Here is an 18,010-nt window from a genome sequence, read left to right as displayed (position 1 = left end):
ATTGTAATCTATTACCTCCAGTTATTAGTAGACTGGATGTAACTGAAGAGCATTCAACTGAAGGGAAGCTGACCTGGCTTTAGGGAGTGCCAGCAACTTGTCAGGCATTGAGTGGCAGGTGCTTTTAATCCAAGTGAATGCCAGGGCTGAGTCAGGAATCTCCAGCTGCTGTTGCATTCTGACCAGCAACTGCAATAGAAAAACCAGAACATGCAGAACACTGGAGTTCTCATAGAGTGTAAGGGAGTGCAGGCATTTGCCTACCTGCCCCTTTTCACTGTTACACTGCAGTTCCAGTTCCCACTTGCAACACAAGTTGAAACCAAAGAAGTGTTACCTTTCTGAGGGCATGGATGGGCAACATTGTACCACAGTGCTGTCCTCCAGTTAACAGCAGACCAGCACACAGAAGGCCAGTAAAGAGCTGAAATTTCTTGGGAGCTTTTTGGCTCCATTTCAGTACCATGCTGCCACTTAATTTAGTCCATCGATGGTAAATCAGAACTTTCAGTTCTGATCCTGACAATGTTCAAAGACTGGAAAGAAGAAATATAACTAGGTGTGAAATTTCCCATCCTGTCTGCATGCTGCCTTGCATTGCCTTTACTTACTGAAATCAGGTGAAACTTCAGGTCAGGTGCTGGAGCTGGTCCCTTCTCTAGAGTACCTGTTAACCACTACAGAACTGTGCATTAAATAGCATAGGAAGGTGTGGTTCAGGACAGAGAGCCCTGAAGCATGTTCAGCCCACAGAAAAATCGTTTTAAGAGCAGCATTTAAAAACTTGCAGCCCTTCCCAGTAGACAACTTACCTGTTTCATACCCTCAGGGCCTTTCCCTCCCACACTGGGCGTGTTCCAGTCCCAGAAACCAGCAGAGCAGACAAGGCAAAATAAAGTCAGTGCACATGCCTCATTTTCACAGTATCCTTTAATAGTTGAGAACTGCACTCAGTTCAGCTTTAATTATTTCTCAGCAAAATTAGTCACCTGTAGTTCTGAGAAACATTCTAAACAGAAAAATGTTTCCTGGAGGGAAATGCCCTGTTCTCTCCCAGCAGCAGACCTCTGGTAAAGCTAAGGAGCTGTAAGGGTTCTGGTGACTATGGCTTGGTGTGCAGATAGTAAGGTGATACATTTAATGACTTTTGAGCAGGTTGTTTTATTACATAAAGGTCACAGAACTGTATCTTTGCCTACTTGGTACACAATTGTCTAGTCTCACAGATAGTGGCTTCCAAGTTCTAGTACTGGCAAGCACCAAAGAATTCTGAAACAGAATATGAAGTGCCTTAAGTCTGAATGGGGCCCTTGGCAGATGGATCTTGCACTCATTTATCAGGAATGTACAAATGTCTTTATTCAAAAAATACAAAATAAATTATCTGTAGGCATGGACAATGACTGTAAACAATTACACGTGTGTTAAATGAAATCCAGTAACTGATGGTTACAGCGATTCTGTTCAACACCGGCCTCACTTCAGTCACTATCCACCCTCCTGCACTGACATCTGAGCTGTTCGAGGTCAGAAGTGTCAGTCTTCAACAGCACAGCCCATGATGCATCCCCTCCCCTGGAATTAGAACATGCCACCTCCCATCCCTCCACCCATTCCACCCATGCCTCCCATTGCTGGTTCTTTTTCTTCTTTAGGAACTTCAGTCACCACTGCTTCTGCTGTTGATAGGAGAGAGGCAACACCTGCAGCATCCATGAGAGCAGTTCTCACCACCTAGAAATGGCAAAAGAGTAACTTGACACTGCAGGCCAGCACCTGAGGTAGGAAGAGATTACTGGGACTAAAGGACAGGGTTAGATTACCTTTGTTGGATCTATGATTCCTTTTTCTACCATATTTACAAAGTCCCCAAGCATGGCATCATAGCCAATTTCTGATGGGCTCTGCAGGATTTTTTCCACTATTAGTGATCCTTCCACTCCTGCGTTCTTGGCAATAGTCATGGCTGGGATCTTCAGTGTTCTCTTGATTATTTCAATGCCTGGAAGGCAAAGGATGGTTAGAATTACCCACTGGTTACAATTCAACACACTGCTGCGCTGGAGAGCGGAGAAAGGCTGCTCATAGCACTTCACAGAATCAACCAGGTTGGAAGAGACCTCCAAGATCATCAAGTCCAACCAACCACCCAACCCTATCAACTAGACCATGGCACTAAGTGTCTCCTCCAGTCTCTTCTTAAACACCTCCTGGGACATTGACCCCACTACCTCCCTGAGAAGCCCATTCCAATGGGCGATCTTTATTTCTGTGAAGAACTTCTTTCTAAGATCAAGCCTAAACTTGCCCTTGCACAGCTTGAGACTGTGTCCTCCTGTTGCTGGTTGCCTGGGAGAAGAGACCAACCCCCACCTGGCTACAACCACCCTTCAGCTAGTTATAGACAGCAGTAAGGTCTCCCCTGAGCATCCTCTTCTCCAGGCTCAACAACCCCAGCTCCCTCAGCCTCTCCTCGTAAGGCTTGTGCTCCAGACCCCTCACCAGCTTTGTTCGTTACCCTTCACTGGACATGCTTGAGCAACTCAACATCTTTCTTGAACTGAGGGGCCCAGAACTGGACACAGTACTCAAGGTGTGGCCTGACCAGTGCTAAGTGCACTCCTGATTTACTCACCAATTCTCTGATCTTCGTTGGCTGGTGCCAAGGCATCAAGCGCTGGAATGCAGCGCAGCAGGGCACAGCCACCACCTGGAACGATGCCCTCCTCCACAGCAGCGCGGGTGGCGTTCAGGGCATCGGTGACTCTGTCCTTCTTCTCGTTCACTTCAACATCGCTTGTACCACCAACCTACAACAGCAAGCCACATGGCGGAGTCCACACAAGCCCAGCTGGGCCAGCACAACTGGCTCTGGCCCTGCTGCTACAAAACCAAACAGCCAACTCAAGTTACAAACTGGGCAGTGCTGGAAAGCAAACCCATGCTTGCCCTTGCTGGCAGCATTCTTGGACACTCAGCACTCAAGAAGCCTCAAGGCAGTTTGAGTTGATTATTTCATGTTCTTGCACTATTATACTTTAAGAAGGCAAACTCCTTACCCGAATCAGCTGCTGAGGTTGAGACAACCACACAGCAGCAGCTTGGACTCTGAATGAAGGACCAGTATCACCCTTTCCTATCCTCTCACCTTCAGTACTGCTACTCCATCAGACAGCTTGGCCAGTCGCTCGTTCAGTTTCTCCTTCTCGTATTCACTTGTGGTAACTTCCAGCTGCTCGATGATTTCCTGAATGCGTTTCTCAATCTGAGCCTTTTCACCCTTCCCCTTTAGCAGCATGGTGTCATCTTTTGTCACAATGACCTCTCCAACTTTACCGAAGTCGTGGGGCTGAATATCTTCCACGTTTAGGCTCAAACCCTCTTCTCCAAACACCTGAAACAAATGACGTGAGCAGTTGGAATCCATGATGTGAATTTACAGACCCATGAAAACACAGCCGACAGTGCCAGGTCATCACACTGCTGCACCAAAGCTGAACTGAACTCTTTTCCCATTCACAAACTGACCCCACGGAAGAAGACCTGCCAACTTCTCGTTCATGGCTGACCAACGTAACCCCTGATTCAGAGTGCCTGGAGAGTAGAGCTGCTTATACTCTGAGAAGTTGAGAATACTGCCATGACACTGAGTTTGCTGGTTTGTCACTTTGTGCTCCAGTAACCACCACCTTTGGATCCCAGTATCATGATGTAATTTGATGAAGGGACACTAACGAGCACATCAACTATCTAAGGTGTATAAAAAAATTATCTGCTCTATCCCAAACATTTAAAAGAATAATACTGGCCATACCCAAAGCCTGGGCAACTGTGAAACAATCACTTTTGAGGTGGCAAAAAAGCTTTGCTATCTGTAAGAAGTTTCCTTGAAGTTCCTCCTTCCCCTCAGCAACCCAGATGCCACAAGCATTTTGCCCCAAGAAAAGCCAGTGAAAATATCGTTACTTACAGCACCACCAGTAGCAATTGCCATATCCTTCAGCTGGTTTTTCCTGTTGTCACCAAAACCTGGTGCTTTTACAGCAACCACCTGGAGACCAACCTTCAATCTGAGGAGAAAAATTCAGAGAGGAAACAATCCACACATGGTCAGAGGACAAGTCTAAGTATTAAACCAAATTATTTCAGTACAGTTGTAACACAGCAAATGGATCTTTATGAACAGAGCTGGTTTTGCTCAGAGAGGTACTTAGGCAACAACTGTCTGGATTGATGCAAAGCTGCTTGCTCCTTGGTACTGGTAAGGGAACAGGCAGCAGCAATTACAAATCCACGTTTTTATGTATTCCTTTAAAAGGATGAAAACCCAACCAGAGTGGTGTTTGTCTAAAAGTCTGGATTTTAAGCCTCACCTGTTCAAGACCAGAGTGCTGAGGGCTTCTCCATCAACATCTTCAGCAACGATGACTAAAGGTTTGCGGTGAGAGTTGGCAATTTCAAGAGCTGGAACTATGGACTGTACACTGGAGATTTTCTTCTCGCTGATTAATACATAAGCATCCTGGAATTCACATTTCTGCCCTGCAGGAACAATGTGCATTATCTGAACAAACCCTTCTTCAAACCCAACAAGCTGCTTTAGAGCACTTTTCAACAGCATTAAAGAGAGACAAATTGTTATCTCCGAGACTCCAGTTTCAACTGTACACTGTTGTTGACTGTGGCAGGGCCAGTGTGATGGACACCATCTACTTGGCAGAGAACAAACTCTCTAAAAGCTCCAATTAGGAGCTTGGGAAGGCCCTCTCCCTCTGTCCTGTTTGCTGTGGTACCCAGTGTATCAGACTGTAAAGGCTTTACAACTGGCACCATTATTTCTAACAAGAGCTGCTCCAAGATACCTGATGTGTGTTATGGTTAACTCACCTTTGGTTGTATTAATAAAATACGGAGAGATGTAGCCTCTGTCAAATTTCATACCCTCAATGATTTCCAGTTCATCATGTAGGGTTTTTCCATCCTGTTTAGATGCAAAAAAAAAAAAAAAAAAAAAATCCACATTAAAGACCAGTCATTTACCACCAAAAGCCCCAGTATAGTTTTAGCACACTAAATGAAAAGTTCTGCAGCACACAGCAGTTGTGTGCTTCCCCTCAACATACAAAGGTAAGAGGAAACAGTGGTCAAAGCCTGATCTAAAGGAGCTGGGGAAGAGAGGAACTGTGGTGGGACACCATGCAGTTACATGCAGCAGCAGCTGCATCTTACGCCACAAAAGCCAGCCCTAGGCAGAGAAGAGGCAGTCACCTCGCACTTACTCCATTTGTTGGCCAGTTCTTACCTTGACAGTGATCACTCCCTTCCGCCCAACTTTCTTCATTGCATCAGAGATGATGTTGCCAATTTCCTGATCTCCGTTTGCTGATATCGTAGCAACCTGGAGGAGAAACCCACTTAATCTCATTTTTATTTAAATACAAGCACCTTGTTCCCTCATTATAAAGAGCAGCAGAATAATCATTTCAAATTCTGACATTTCCTGAGCAGACACAAACATCTTTGCTCTTGTCAGTTCTTCCCAAGCACACAAACTTCTGTTTTGAGACCACATTTGGGAATGAAACTGGAAGATGATAAAAAGCTACCTACTTCTGAGCTAACTGCTAGCAGGGTAAATGAAGGCAGAATACTGAGAGCCATCAATAACTCAAGAAAACGTGTGACCAAGAACATCTTAACCTGAATATATCAAGAAAAACATTCAGCTGCCGCATACAGCCTAGCTCCATTACACTTGACTTCACAGAACTTTCTCTGCACAACAACTGGGTAAACTGCTTAAATGTATTCATCACCTGAGCAATTTCTTCTGGAGTTGTGACAGGTTTGGACAGCTTCTTCAGTTCAGCTATGATAGCATCAACTGCAAGCATCACTCCTGAGAATGAAGGGAATACTCATGAGTGAACAAAATCAGAAGAAAAAAAACCCCAAACCACAATAAGGCAAAGTTTCAAATCGAAGTCCATGGGGCAAAAATGCATCAAGTTTGCACCCAAAGCCAAGTGTATGGCAGTTCTGGTTCCATCATATCACCAGTGTAACTAGTGACCATCTTTAGGAATTGCTATGACATACTTTCCATCAAGATCAAAATCCCCAGTAAATGTATTTTCATGACTCTAGTAAATTTAGATATTTATTGGAAATTGAATGTATTTAAAGTCAGTATAAATGGAATATACCTATGATAAGTTAAAATCAGTTAACTGCATATAAATTAGTAACACAATAAGAACAATGAAGAGCTGTTCAGAACCAGTAAGGTAAGAGAAACCAGTGGGTTTGTGCGGCTCTTAAAAAGAAATCAACCTTTTTAGGAAGCCCAGCAATCTGGGATATGAAAAACAGACAGCAATTGTATGTTAGAAACAAGGGAGAAGTTACCCCTCCTGATTTCTACTGGGTTAGCTCCTTTGCTGATCTTCTCAAAGCCCTCCTTGGCAATCGCACGTGCAAGTACGGTGGCAGTAGTGGTGCCGTCTCCTGCTTCCTCATTTGTATTGTTGGCAACATCTTGAACTAACCTGGCTCCAATATTTTTGTATTTGTCTTTCAAGTCAATCGCCTTTGCTACTGTCACACCGTCTTTTGTCACTTTGGGACTTCCCCAGCTTTGTTCAATAATAACTGTTCGCCCCTAGGATGACAAAGAGCAAACATTACATCAAAGTCGCACAATCCACAACATCTTACTCTTAACAGTACAGCTGAGGATCCTTTAGAGCAGCCCCAGCCGAGCAGGAATATCACCTGACACAGAGCTTTCAGCTGGGCCCCTCCAGGCACCAACCCTGATGTGGTAAGGGTTGAGTCACCAACCCTTGTTGTGTTTAAAGGTCGCTTGGATGTGGTGCTTGGGGATATGGTTTAGGGTGAACCTTGTAGAGTAGGGTTATTGCTTGGACTTGGTGATCCCAAGGGTCTTTTCCAACCTGACTGTTTCTATGATTTCTGTGGTTTTCCAAGCACACACTTCACCAGGGTTCTGCCAAACTGCCTCAAAGGCTTTAGGCTTCCACAGAATGAGGCTTTGCTCTCTAGCTGTAACGCTTAATGCCATTCAGGGCTTGCAGAGAGCAACACTGGCCTTGCAGAGAAAACTAATTTAAGACACTGTCCTAAAATCAGTGTATAGCAACATATTGAACTAAATATGCCAACTCCCTGTTAAATAACAATACAAAGTCTATGTGATTGAAAAATAATAAGACAAAGCTCAAATTGTTCTAAATTCTGGGGAAAAAAACCAATTAAACAAAAAAAACCCCAAAAAAACAGAGGTTTGCAAACCCTTATTAGTGATTAACAAACAGAACTGACTACTCAACTACTTTGTGTCTTTATTATCCTGGCCTGCAGAATCACCTGCATGAAAGGACTGTGTGTTCCCACCTTGAAGAACTGCTCCAATCAATCATGTTCCAGCATGAGTGGAGGCTGCAGAAATGAATGGAAGGAGCCATTCCGCTCCACCACTACCCTGATAGGTTTCATCATTCCTTACAGATGGAGCTGTTGGGAAAGGGGGAAGGGAGAGCAAGTGCCCCACTCACCCCCTCAGCTAGGTTGTCAGAGTCACAGCAGACCATAGCTCCAGGCAAAGCTTGGAAGCTTGGATCACAGTACACCACCACTGCCCTCTGCTCCTCACTTCAGAGCCAGCTCACATCTACCCTGATGACTGAACTACCTCAGGATCCCTGATCCCTGCTGTGCATGAGGCTGCAATACTTCTGAAGTACAGCCAGCCCCACAAGCTGCAAAAGGATCGTTCAGCTTCAGTGGCAGAGGCTGAACTTGTGAAAGAGCTGACAGACATCTGACCCTCTGCTGTAAAACTATTATGCTAAAATGTAATGTAATTTGACATCTTACTATGATTTGACCTGCACTTCTAAACTTAGGCGTGGTTCAAGAGTGAAATCTCTCTGGAAGATATTGTTAGTGGTTAAGTTTTGCATAGTCTCTCCTTGTTTCACTTAGTTCTACTCTGCATTTTGATATTGCTTTACTCCATGTTTATCTGGCAGCTATGTGAGGAGAGCAGCACAACAAACCACCACTAAATACAGGAGCATTCTGACTAGCCCTGCACATGAAGAACCCAAGTCCTCACAAACTAGCTCTGACAAAGCAATCTGCGTGTTGGGAGCGGTATCAGAAGATTGCATGAGACTGCAAACCACATTTCTTTGAAGAGACAATATTGCCACGGGGAGATTTCCTCATCAGAATGCTATTTCTTAAGAATGCTGGAGGCATGATCAGATATTAACAGCACAATCCCTGAATTCCTACAGAGAACAACAGGTAAAGGAAGAACACTGGAACAATGCCCCCCCCACAAGGTTACAGTGAGTTGCATCAGGAACTGCCCTTTAGCCAGTGTAGTAGAACTGGCTGAGGCATTCATAAAGCAGCCTCATAAAAAAAAAAAAAAAACCAACCAAAAACCAGAGTTAAACTGACTACACTTAAACTTTGTTCCTTCATGGAAAACAGCCACAGCTTGCTGACATCCGCTGCTGACACTGCTCCTTAACCTTCATCTGCTCAACATCAGGCATTTTCCTCTTGAACAGAGCTAAAAGAGCACTAAACCCATGAAAAAAATACACAAATTAATTTTACAGAAGCCAAGCACGAGGTGGTAGAAGCCCCATCCCTGGAGATTTTTAAAACCAGGCTGGATGGTGCACTGATCTAGTGTGAGGTGTCCCTGCCCATGGCAGAGGGGTTAGAACTAGATGATCCTTGAGGTCCCTTCCAACTCTGACAATTCTATGATTCTAAGCAGCCTTGAGAAGAACTATTATTTGGAACAGATATTCCTGAGACCACAGAAAAATCAGTGTCTCTTCCTTGACTAAAGCCAACCTCTTTTCCAGCCTTACTACACATTGCATGACTATGCAGAATGTTTTTCCCCATAGACCTACAACTTAAACCACATTCTGTCCTACAAGCAACATGAATGAATGCCAAGGAATTTCACTGCAGCTGCACACCAGCCAGCTGAAAACTCACACTTCCAACGATTCTTTGGTTATATTAAGGGGTAAAGCAACACAAAACCATAATTCATAAATTACATACTAATCACCCCACCTCATAATATTAATTATCTACTGCATCGTTATAGGCTACCCAGGGCCACAGAAACATAGTATGCACAAGCCCTTAACCTTCAAATGGCTTAAACAAATATGCTGAACTTTTCACTATGATACAATTAGTCTTTACTTTGTCACTACAAAAGGCACACGCACGTGGTCATGGTTCAAGTGACATGGCTGCTTGCAGCAGTCTGTCCTTTGCATTCCAGCTCTGCAAATAATCATCACCCAGCTGCACCGAGGGAAAACCAGCAACTGTTCTCTACTGTGGTGTGGTTCAGCCAGATGAAAATGTTAACACAGAGTAAATGTAAAATCTTCTATTACCTTTGGCCCCATAGTGACAGCTACAGCATCTGCTAGAAGATCTACTCCTTGAAGCATGAGAGCTCTAGCGTCTGCTCCAAACTTAACATCTTTTGCATATGCTCGTGTTAGATGTGGGGCAAGTGCTCTGGACACCGGCCTTATCTGGCGGAGTACTGCAGGTAAACGGAGCATATCTAAAAGATTAAAGAAAATCCAGAGAAAAACTAAATATTACATTTTTGCACGGCAACTTCTAGAATAAAAACAGGAGAAAAGAATTGAGGAAGTAAAGCGAGTGACTACGAACTTGCAGTTTAAAATGGAAGCACACAAGCAACTTTAAGTAACAGGGCTGGGGAGCCCAGATCCTCACTGAGCGGCCTCCAGCAACTTTGGGTCTTCTGCCGTCAGGCCCTCCCTGGCAGCAATCCATGGAGGCACCGCGGAGCACAGCAGCTCCGTTAGCCATGCGGCTCGCCCGGGTAGCGGCTCGGTACTGTGCGATGAGAGGCGAAGGCCCAGGGCCCCACCATACCGTTTCGACGAAAGCGGGCTCCTCACAAGGGCAGTTCGAAGCACACTGCCCAACAAGGAGAGGCGAGCGGGCCCCGCGGTGCGGGGAGGCCCCTCGGGGCAGGCAGGAGAGGGCCCTAGGGCCACAAGTCTCCTTCCATCAGGACACGCGAAGCAAGGTCAAGAGCCGCTCGCCCCCTGCCGCCAGCTCAGCCACGCTGCACCACCAGGGCCCACCCGCTCTGCACAGCGCCACGGGGCTCGGCCGCGCCGCATCGCCCCTAGGCGGATGGAGTTGCAGGGGTCGAGCCGCAGTGATTATGTTGCGGAGGCCTCAGCCCAGCCGCTAAGCTCCCGGCCGCCCCTTTACCCCCGCTGCAGGACCCAGCAGTGGCAGTCATTCACCGCGCAAGATGCCCCCACCCCCACATCAGCTAAGTGCTGCCGCAGAGAACATGGACCGCAGGCGCCGCTTCCCTGGACAGAGCCAGAGCCAGGGCCAGGCCTAGGCCTAGGCCTAGGCCTAGGCCTAGGCCAGCCACCACGCTCACCTACGGCCAGGGATGGGGACAGCAGCAAGCGGCTCCGCCGTCCGAACTGAGAGCGAAGAGGGCAGGTCTGCGCGCAGCAGCGGGAAAGCGCTGAGCACTCACCACCTCCGCTCCGCCCCCCGACAGCCACCGGCCCATGTGGGGCTCTGCACCGCCCGGCCCGGGAACCAGCATAGCCGCCGCGGCCCCGCCCGCCAGAAGGCCTCCTGCGGGCTCAGGAGTGGCGCCGGCCCCGCGGGGCGCATGCCCGATAAGCCCCAGCATGGGCCACTCATGTTCCGGGGCCCGCCAATTCCAGAACCTTCTGGAACGCTCATGCTCACTGAAGGTCAAAGTTGAGCTGATCTCACTTCCGGGCGGCTGCCCGACTCCCGCGGCCGAGGTACGCTGGGCAGTGCGGTTCGCCCCGCTGCGGGGCTGCGAATATCCCCCAGGAACGGGACATAGTGCCGACAACGAAAAATAAGCGGTAGAGCTAAAGCGGAGCGAGCCCGGGGCGGGGCGGCACGTAGGGGCGGGGCGGCGGGCGCGCATGCGCAGCCCGTGACCTTTCCTCACGTGTGCCCGCGGCGGCCCGGTCACTCGGTGGAGGCGAGTACAGCAGCCGTCATGGTGAGTGTCTGCTGGCCCCGTTCCGCTCCTGACCCCAGTCCTAGCTCCCATTCCAATTCCGGTCCCAGTAGCGCAGGAGTGGAGGAGGTGATTGCTGCTGCTGGGGCTTCCTGAGCAGTGCGGCTATGCCGCCGAGTACCAGTGTTCCCCAGCTTGCTGGTGCCCCCGGGGCCGCGCTCGGCCCAGTGGGAAGGAGGGAGGGAGAATGGGCGGTGAGGGGTCAGCTAGCCAGCGAGCCTCGCCGGTATTAGTAGCAAGCCGCTCCCTTCAGAGAGAGAACTCCGCCGCGGTTTGGTACCTCTGCAAGGTCACAGGTGGAAATGGTGATACCGGCAGTGCGGAGGCTGCAGGCCGGGATGTGGCGGAGGTGCTCGTAAGGGCCGCCTTTGGTTTCCCGGCTCTCTGTATCTTTCGCTGCCCGCGGTAGCGGGAGCAGTCTGCTAGCGGGGAGCGCACCGGGCAGGACTACGGCTGCGCGGTCTGCAGGTAAAACCCGTCCGTTCTGCATCCTTAGTCATCCAGTCTCTGTGGTTTATAACTTTGCCTGTAGAGATCTTGCCTCAGAGGAGAGCTGGGTAAGGGCAGAGCTGCCCCTCTCCTTACTTTATTGCCATCCTACTAACGTGAGGAGTCAGCATTTCGTAGAACTTGGCATAAAATGGGGTCAGGAGCTTATTTCTGTTAAACGCAGAACGTCTCTAAAAATGAGGATCAGAGCTGTTACCTTCGCAGCATAGAAATGAGCACAACTGCAGTCTTTCGCTTTTGCCGTTTTTCATCATTGTGGCAGTGGCACTGCTCAGGGACGTGTCTTTTGTGGGCTGTTTCATTGGAGCACTCTCACTTGTGCTCAGCCTGTAGCATTGTTCTCTCCCCATTTCAAAGCGTGGCTGTATACCGAGTGTCAGTGCAGGGTGTGTGGACGCCAGGCCCCTGTTTCTAGGTGCTTCTGTGCGTGTGTGCTCTGGGTACCTCTCTGGTGGAGCACTATCTCCATGTGACTTGGCGAGCTGCCATATCTTCTCTTCTAAATCAAGGCAAGTTCCTTCTTCTTGACCCACGCTTGTTGGGGTTTGGTGCTCCCATCTACTATGTGAGAGTTAGGCTGGCTGCTGTTGCTGAAATGCAGTCAAGCAGCAGAAAGTGGTTGCTGGAAAAAAAACAAACAAAACACACAAAAAATCCACCCCAAACCCAAAAGAAATCCCCCTCAAAACCCCCCCACCCTAACTCTGCTTAAGCAGAGGCAGATACTGAAGCGGTAAAGGTAGAAGTGTGCCTGTCGTCTTGTTTTTAGGAGCTTACACCGCAAGCTTCCTGTGAAGCTGTAGTTTATTTGTGTAAGGCAGTACAAGGAACAACACTGCCGCTTTGGAGGCTGTATATTGTTATGTGAAGGCTTGGTGTAGGATTGCCTAGCTGGAGTTTTGTTTTCTCACTACAAAACACTCCATGAATAAAAATGCTGCTCTCCCAAGAGGTCCTTAATCATCATTATATCTACTTATGAACTCAGTAATTATAGTTCATAGAATTAATAATGGTCGTCACCAGAATATAGTAAAGAAAGGTTTGGGATTCAAAGCCTGGGGAGATTTCACCCATGGGAGGAGGTGCAGCTCCATCTAGTGATGGTTTCCCTCCCCTTCCCTGAGCTGGAGAACAGCTTCTGGCTGAACTGTCAGATTGCCCAGCATCTGCCTGTGGCTTTAGCAATTTCTGATGCAATAAAGGTGGCAGTGTCTGCTGCTATTAAAAATAAATGCTAGGCAGTTTCCTTAAAGCTTACTTTCTCTCCACACAGAAATGGCTTTGTTTGCAATGTTACTTTTGTTACAAAGTACGATTACCTCCACAGGCAGGAAAAGCCTTTAGGAAGTTTCTTCCTCTCTTTGACCGTGTTCTGGTTGAGCGATGCGCGGCGGAGACGGTAACCAAAGGAGGCATCATGATTCCAGAAAAAGCTCAAGGGAAAGTGCTGCAGGCCACAGTAGTAGCAGTTGGATCTGGAGCCAAGGGAAAGGTAAATAGCCTGGAGCATTACATGGGGGTAAAACTGGTGGTGGTGTGGTGGTAGCTGGGTTGTATTATCATGAGAAAGGGATGGCTGCAGTATGCATCTATGAGAGCTCCCCAAAATGGATGGTGGGATGAAGTTGCAAATAGAGATTCAAAGAGGAGGTGGAAGTCTCAGCTTCTCCTGACTAGCTCTGACCTCAAATTCCAGCATTCCTGTCAACATTTGCAAAATGGAAAACACTTTGCCTGTTAAAAATCAGTATTATTTGTAAGCAGCTTTATGCAGTAGTGGTGTGGGGGTTGGTGCTTTTGGGATTCTGGGGGATATGTTGGACAGCTGCCTTTGTTCAAAAAGACCACATGCCTCAAGCTGTGACTGGTGAGCAGGGTGGAATCCCAGACCATGGCAGTATCATAGTCCGTAAGGAGTAGGCTTATTAGACAAAGGGAGATGAGGAATCAAGAGAAGTAAATGCTGAATAATTTTCTGTTAACTTTTTGTGTTGAATACTCATCTGGGGTCATAAAAAAGACAGTCCTTGCTCCACAGAAATGCCAGCAGCTGTGGGCTTCAGCCTCAGGAGGGGTTTTCCCCCTCCAAAGTAATCTTTGGTTAGCAGCCATGGTGGAAAAAAGGTTACATTTCAACTGGGGCCTGTTAACTCAGGACTTCTTTACCATGAGGCCCTCCATACATATCATGCTGTTCTGCCTGAGTTACCTGACTTCTAAAACTTTGGATGGTGAAATACTGCTAATATTTGACCAATGTGCTAACAACTTCCTTATAACAAAAGTGCAATTAAACTACTGGGTCTCTGAATAACTGGTTTGTCAGCAATAGCCACAGGCTGATCAAAGTCACAGAGAGGGGAAGAAGGAACTTTTTTAACTGGCACTTGGAGAATTAGCCTTGGCTGAATTTCTCTCCATTTTAGAAGGGGTTTCACGGTCTGTCAATTTCTCAGGTTTCTGGGGTGTTGTAAGTTCTTTTCAGCATTTCAAGCAAAGACCTCACAGTTGAATTTACTATTGAAACTAAATGAAAACTATTTCTAGTTTCACTGTGCAATGATTTCTTTTGTCTTTCAGAATGGTGAGATTCAGCCAGTGAGTGTCAAAGTTGGGGAAAAAGTCTTGTTACCAGAATATGGTGGTACCAAGATTGTACTAGAAGACAAGGTAGGTTTTCCCAGCTTTCTGCACGTAGATGAAGTTGGTCCCAAAACATTAATCACACTGCCACTGACAAATAGTGCAGCTCCTGCCTAGTATTGGCAGCACTCAGGAAATGCAGTTGTTGGTGTTCAGAAGGGAGCAGCTGAATCCAGACACCCTCTAGTACCTGCAGTGCTTGCTGCTTCCACCCCTGTTTAAAAGCACCATCTGCTTTTAAAACCAGGGTCAGGTAACCTCTGGGCTGATCTTTGCTGTGTGGACAAAGTGGGTCTGCATGGCTAGCATACAGTAGAGAGAACCCTAAAAGGTTTTGGAATTACTGGGAGTAGCCTTGCTTTTCACAGGGAATGCCTGCAGAATTGTCTCCTAACGGTTCTTGCACTTCTCACTAGCAAAAAAATAGTAACTTAGGAGCTTTCCCAAAAAGTTCTTGTGGCCAAAAAAAGTCTTTTCAGGAAGTCAACACACAGAACTCTGCTACCCCTGATTTCAGAACACAGCAGTGCTTGCAAAACACCTGAGGTGACAACTGCCAACGTCTCTTTTCTCCACAGGACTACTACTTGTTTAGAGATGGTGACATTCTTGGGAAGTATGTGGACTAAACCTGATGCAGCGTCAGTCATCCATTCCACTAAAATGCTGAAATTCGTCTTTCATTGTGTAAATAATGTCCTTTATTTTATAACAAGCAGGCATCGAGTCTCTGAAATAATGTGTGAGCTCACTGTAATGATGGAACACAAATAAAAACATGTACAGTCGGAAACCAAGTTGCTCTTGTGTGCGTTCCACTCAACAGTGACATTCAGATGACCACCAAGCAGCCTTAATTATTCCAGATAACACCATTTTATATATCCTTATCTCTGTACTGAGATTGTAAAGGTCTTTACAATAAACTTCTAAAACTGTTCTGCTTGTCTCAGGTTCTGCTGTTGCTCAGTGAAACCAAGTCTGGGTTGTATAAGTAAGCTGATCTCTGAAACAGTTCAATTGCAGGAACAGGTTATTTCCCTGAGTTCCTATGAAGTTGGGGGATGAGATTAGAAGGGTTATCACAGAGATAGAGAAGACTTTTGGTGAGCTTCCCTGCACGCTGAACTTTCAGATAGTGGGGATTTCAGCAGCAGTTAGGACACTGGTGGATTGGAACACATACACAGCACCTTGCCAGGAACGGCCCGTCTCACAACAGTCCAAAAGGAGCGTGGTGTTGGTCATGCTTGTGCCAGAACAAAATCATCCAGAGAAGAATATGTTTTACATATATCACTGAATCTCAGCCATACAAAACAACTAACTTCCCTCCAGCAGTTTACCAGGTGGAACTGGGGCTGCTGCTGATCGGAAAGCAAATTGCTAGTGTCATCTCCAGTTTTCTGAGAGCTGATTTGGCAATCCTGATGCCTTCATCCTTAGCACAACATTCCTAACTACCAGGGCAGTCACTTGAGCAATTGCTGAAGCAATCAGATTTACGTATTTCTAACCACCCTGGCTTGCCTTGGAGAAGGATTCAAGGTTGTTAAAACAGCAGAAGACAAATCTGCCCTTCACATGCTGTTCCCAATAATGTCTCAAGAGTTTGTATGTGTGCACTGATCTGGTGCAGGCCAAGAATGGCACTGCCTTAAATGTTTTGGTGTAGTCTTAGGTGAAATACATCAGTACTGCTACTGACACAGCTGACACTTGAGGTTATCACACCACCAAGTGCCTTCCACCAGAGCAAACATGCCTTTGTCCTCATGACAAGCAAGGGTTCTGCTGTAGTCACATACCAAAGAGGGGAAGGTGCTTAACACAAGTTACAAACTACTTATGGAAACTAGACCACGTTTCCATCGGAAAAAGGCACAGCAGGAAACAACTCACAGCAGAGAAACATTTAGGCCCCAACATTCAGCATTTCCTTCAGTAATGTCTTCTAGGGACATGACTGACACAGGAGCCCCACTCTGCAAATTAAGTCATGATGTTTACAGATAAGGAGCCGTGGCATTGGCCTAATCAAATGGAGGACAGGCTTCAACATCTGGGTTTAGAGAAAATGTTATTCTTGCACCATGAGCCTATCGCTGCAAGCAAGGACAAGGAAACTGCTACACAGCCAAGGAGATCCAGCTGCTCTTCCTGTCAGTCCATGGCAGCACACCAGATTCACAGAATCACAGAATGTTAGGGGTTGGAAGGGTCCATGATCATTAGATCCAACCCCCCTGCCAAAGCAGGATCACCCAGGGCAGGCCACACAGGAACACATCCAGGCTGACTTTGAAAGTCTCCAGAGAAGACTCCACAACTTCTCTGGACAGCCTGCTCCAGTGCTCTGTCTAACCCACAGTAAAGAAGTTTCTCCTCATGTTGAGGTGGAACTTCCTGTGTTCTAGCTTATATCCATTATTCCTTGTCCTGCTACCAGGTGCCACTGAAAAGAGCCTGCCACCTTTCTCTTGACACTCACCCCTCAGATATTTATAGACATTGATAAGATCCCCTATCAGCCTTCTCATCTCCAAACTAAACAGTCCCAGCTCTCACAGTCTTTCTCCCCAGCAGAAATGTTCAAGATTCTTAATCCTCGTAGCTCTTTGTTGGACCCCCTCCAGAAGATCCCTGTCTCTCTTGAACTGGGGAGCCCAAAACTGGACACAGTACTGCAGGTGTGGTCTCACCAGGGCAGAGGAGAGAGGGAGGAGAACCTCCCTAGACTTGCTGGACACACTTTTACTAATGCATTGCTGTGCCATAGATAACTTACTGTCCACTAGGACTCTGAGGTCTTTCTCTTTGGAACTGCTTCCCATCAGGTTCTAGAGGAGGACAGAATCCATCACAAATGTTCTTTCTTTGGTGCATCATTCCTGTGGGAATTTAAACTACTCCACTGCTTTATAGACTCTTTCAAAGCTTCAGTTTGGGAAAAAATGTTACATATTGCCTCACATGCTTTTTTTTTTTTTTCTGTGAAGATACAGTCCTTCCCTGCCTTTCTTCAGGCTGAACCATAAGGAAACAAGATGCATTCCATCTACTTTTCCTTCTCAACATTTCAGAACAGCTTCCACTAGACACAGCTACACTGTCTGCAGAAAATCTTGTCTGTCCTGCTTATGTCATCCTGCCAAAGGCTGAACTTTTCCACACCAGCAGAGAAGAAAGGAAGGCCAGGTCCCCAACAGCACAAGAAAAATCAGTAAGATTTTGGCCAAATACTCCATTTTCCACTCTTGAGGGTCACAAGGCAGTGAGGCCCAGGTGAAAACCAGAGTGAAATTACTGTTCATCAGATGATTGTGCTTAAAACCAACTTGAAAACCAATCACAGAAAAATAATGAGCAGCTTCCAGGGATAGGGGGTTAATTATCAAAGGGCAACACTAAAGACCTACAGGCTTTCACATCTTCATTAAGAAACACTGCAGAATTCTCTCCTCTTTCTGCAAATCCAGGAATCAGCTGCAGATCAAACTGATGAATACATATTTCTCTCTATTTCTTCATGGTGAGATTTATTTCTATTTTAGAAGCAAGATGTCCATGAAATGAAAGTCAGGGACAAGTGGAAATGTCAAAACTCCAGCTCTTTGTGCTTCAGATATCAGTTAAACCTTGAACATGATAATAGAAAAAAATAAAAAGCAACACAAACCCTCCAAATAAAACTCCACAAGGTAAGCAAGC

The 18,010-nt window shown here is 46.6% G+C and overlaps 2 protein-coding genes across 2 annotated transcripts; one reads left to right on the top strand and one right to left on the bottom strand.

Annotated features, from left to right (window-relative positions):
- Positions 1 to 234: 234 nt before the first annotated feature.
- On the bottom strand, positions 235 to 10,597 carry HSPD1 (heat shock protein family D (Hsp60) member 1). The gene is made up of 12 exons (XM_054381467.1): positions 10,514 to 10,597; positions 9,468 to 9,643; positions 6,409 to 6,661; positions 5,817 to 5,899; positions 5,303 to 5,398; positions 4,888 to 4,981; positions 4,374 to 4,542; positions 3,971 to 4,070; positions 3,149 to 3,394; positions 2,636 to 2,810; positions 1,824 to 2,002; positions 235 to 1,734 (listed from the first exon to the last, which is right to left on the bottom strand). The coding sequence occupies exons 2-12, from the start codon at positions 9,639 to 9,641 to the stop codon at positions 1,582 to 1,584; spliced, it is 1,722 nt and encodes a 573-aa protein (XP_054237442.1). The 5' UTR covers positions 9,642 to 9,643; positions 10,514 to 10,597; the 3' UTR covers positions 235 to 1,581.
- A 457-nt stretch (positions 10,598 to 11,054) lies between these two features.
- Positions 11,055 to 15,229, top strand: HSPE1 (heat shock protein family E (Hsp10) member 1). The gene is made up of 4 exons (XM_054380715.1): positions 11,055 to 11,125; positions 12,984 to 13,148; positions 14,237 to 14,326; positions 14,878 to 15,229. The coding sequence occupies exons 1-4, from the start codon at positions 11,123 to 11,125 to the stop codon at positions 14,926 to 14,928; spliced, it is 309 nt and encodes a 102-aa protein (XP_054236690.1). The 5' UTR covers positions 11,055 to 11,122; the 3' UTR covers positions 14,929 to 15,229.
- Positions 15,230 to 18,010: the final 2,781 nt, after the last annotated feature.

The sequence above is a fragment of the Indicator indicator genome, chromosome 5 (assembly GCF_027791375.1).
Source record: "Indicator indicator isolate 239-I01 chromosome 5, UM_Iind_1.1, whole genome shotgun sequence".
Taxonomy (NCBI): Eukaryota; Metazoa; Chordata; class Aves; order Piciformes; family Indicatoridae; genus Indicator; species Indicator indicator.
This window is presented reverse-complemented; position numbering and strand designations above follow the sequence as displayed.

What these genes read in the sequence shown, in the direction of transcription:
- HSPE1 (XM_054380715.1), top strand. An exon ending in GATCTGGAGCCAAGGGAAAG is followed by an intron (nt 13,149 to 14,236) that starts GTAAATAGCCTG and finishes TTTGTCTTTCAG; the next exon opens with AATGGTGAGATTCAGCCAGT. An exon ending in AGATTGTACTAGAAGACAAG is followed by an intron (nt 14,327 to 14,877) that starts GTAGGTTTTCCC and finishes TTTTCTCCACAG; the next exon opens with GACTACTACTTGTTTAGAGA.
- HSPD1 (XM_054381467.1), bottom strand. Translation starts at nt 9,641, where the DNA reads ATGCTCCGTTTACCTGCAGTACTCCGCCAGATAAGGCCGGTGTCCAGA. An exon ending in CAATTGCTACTGGTGGTGCT is followed by an intron (nt 3,395 to 3,970) that starts GTAAGTAACGAT and finishes CATTTGTTTCAG; the next exon opens with GTGTTTGGAGAAGAGGGTTT. An exon ending in CAACGAAGATCAGAGAATTG is followed by an intron (nt 2,003 to 2,635) that starts GTGAGTAAATCA and finishes TTTGCCTTCCAG; the next exon opens with GCATTGAAATAATCAAGAGA.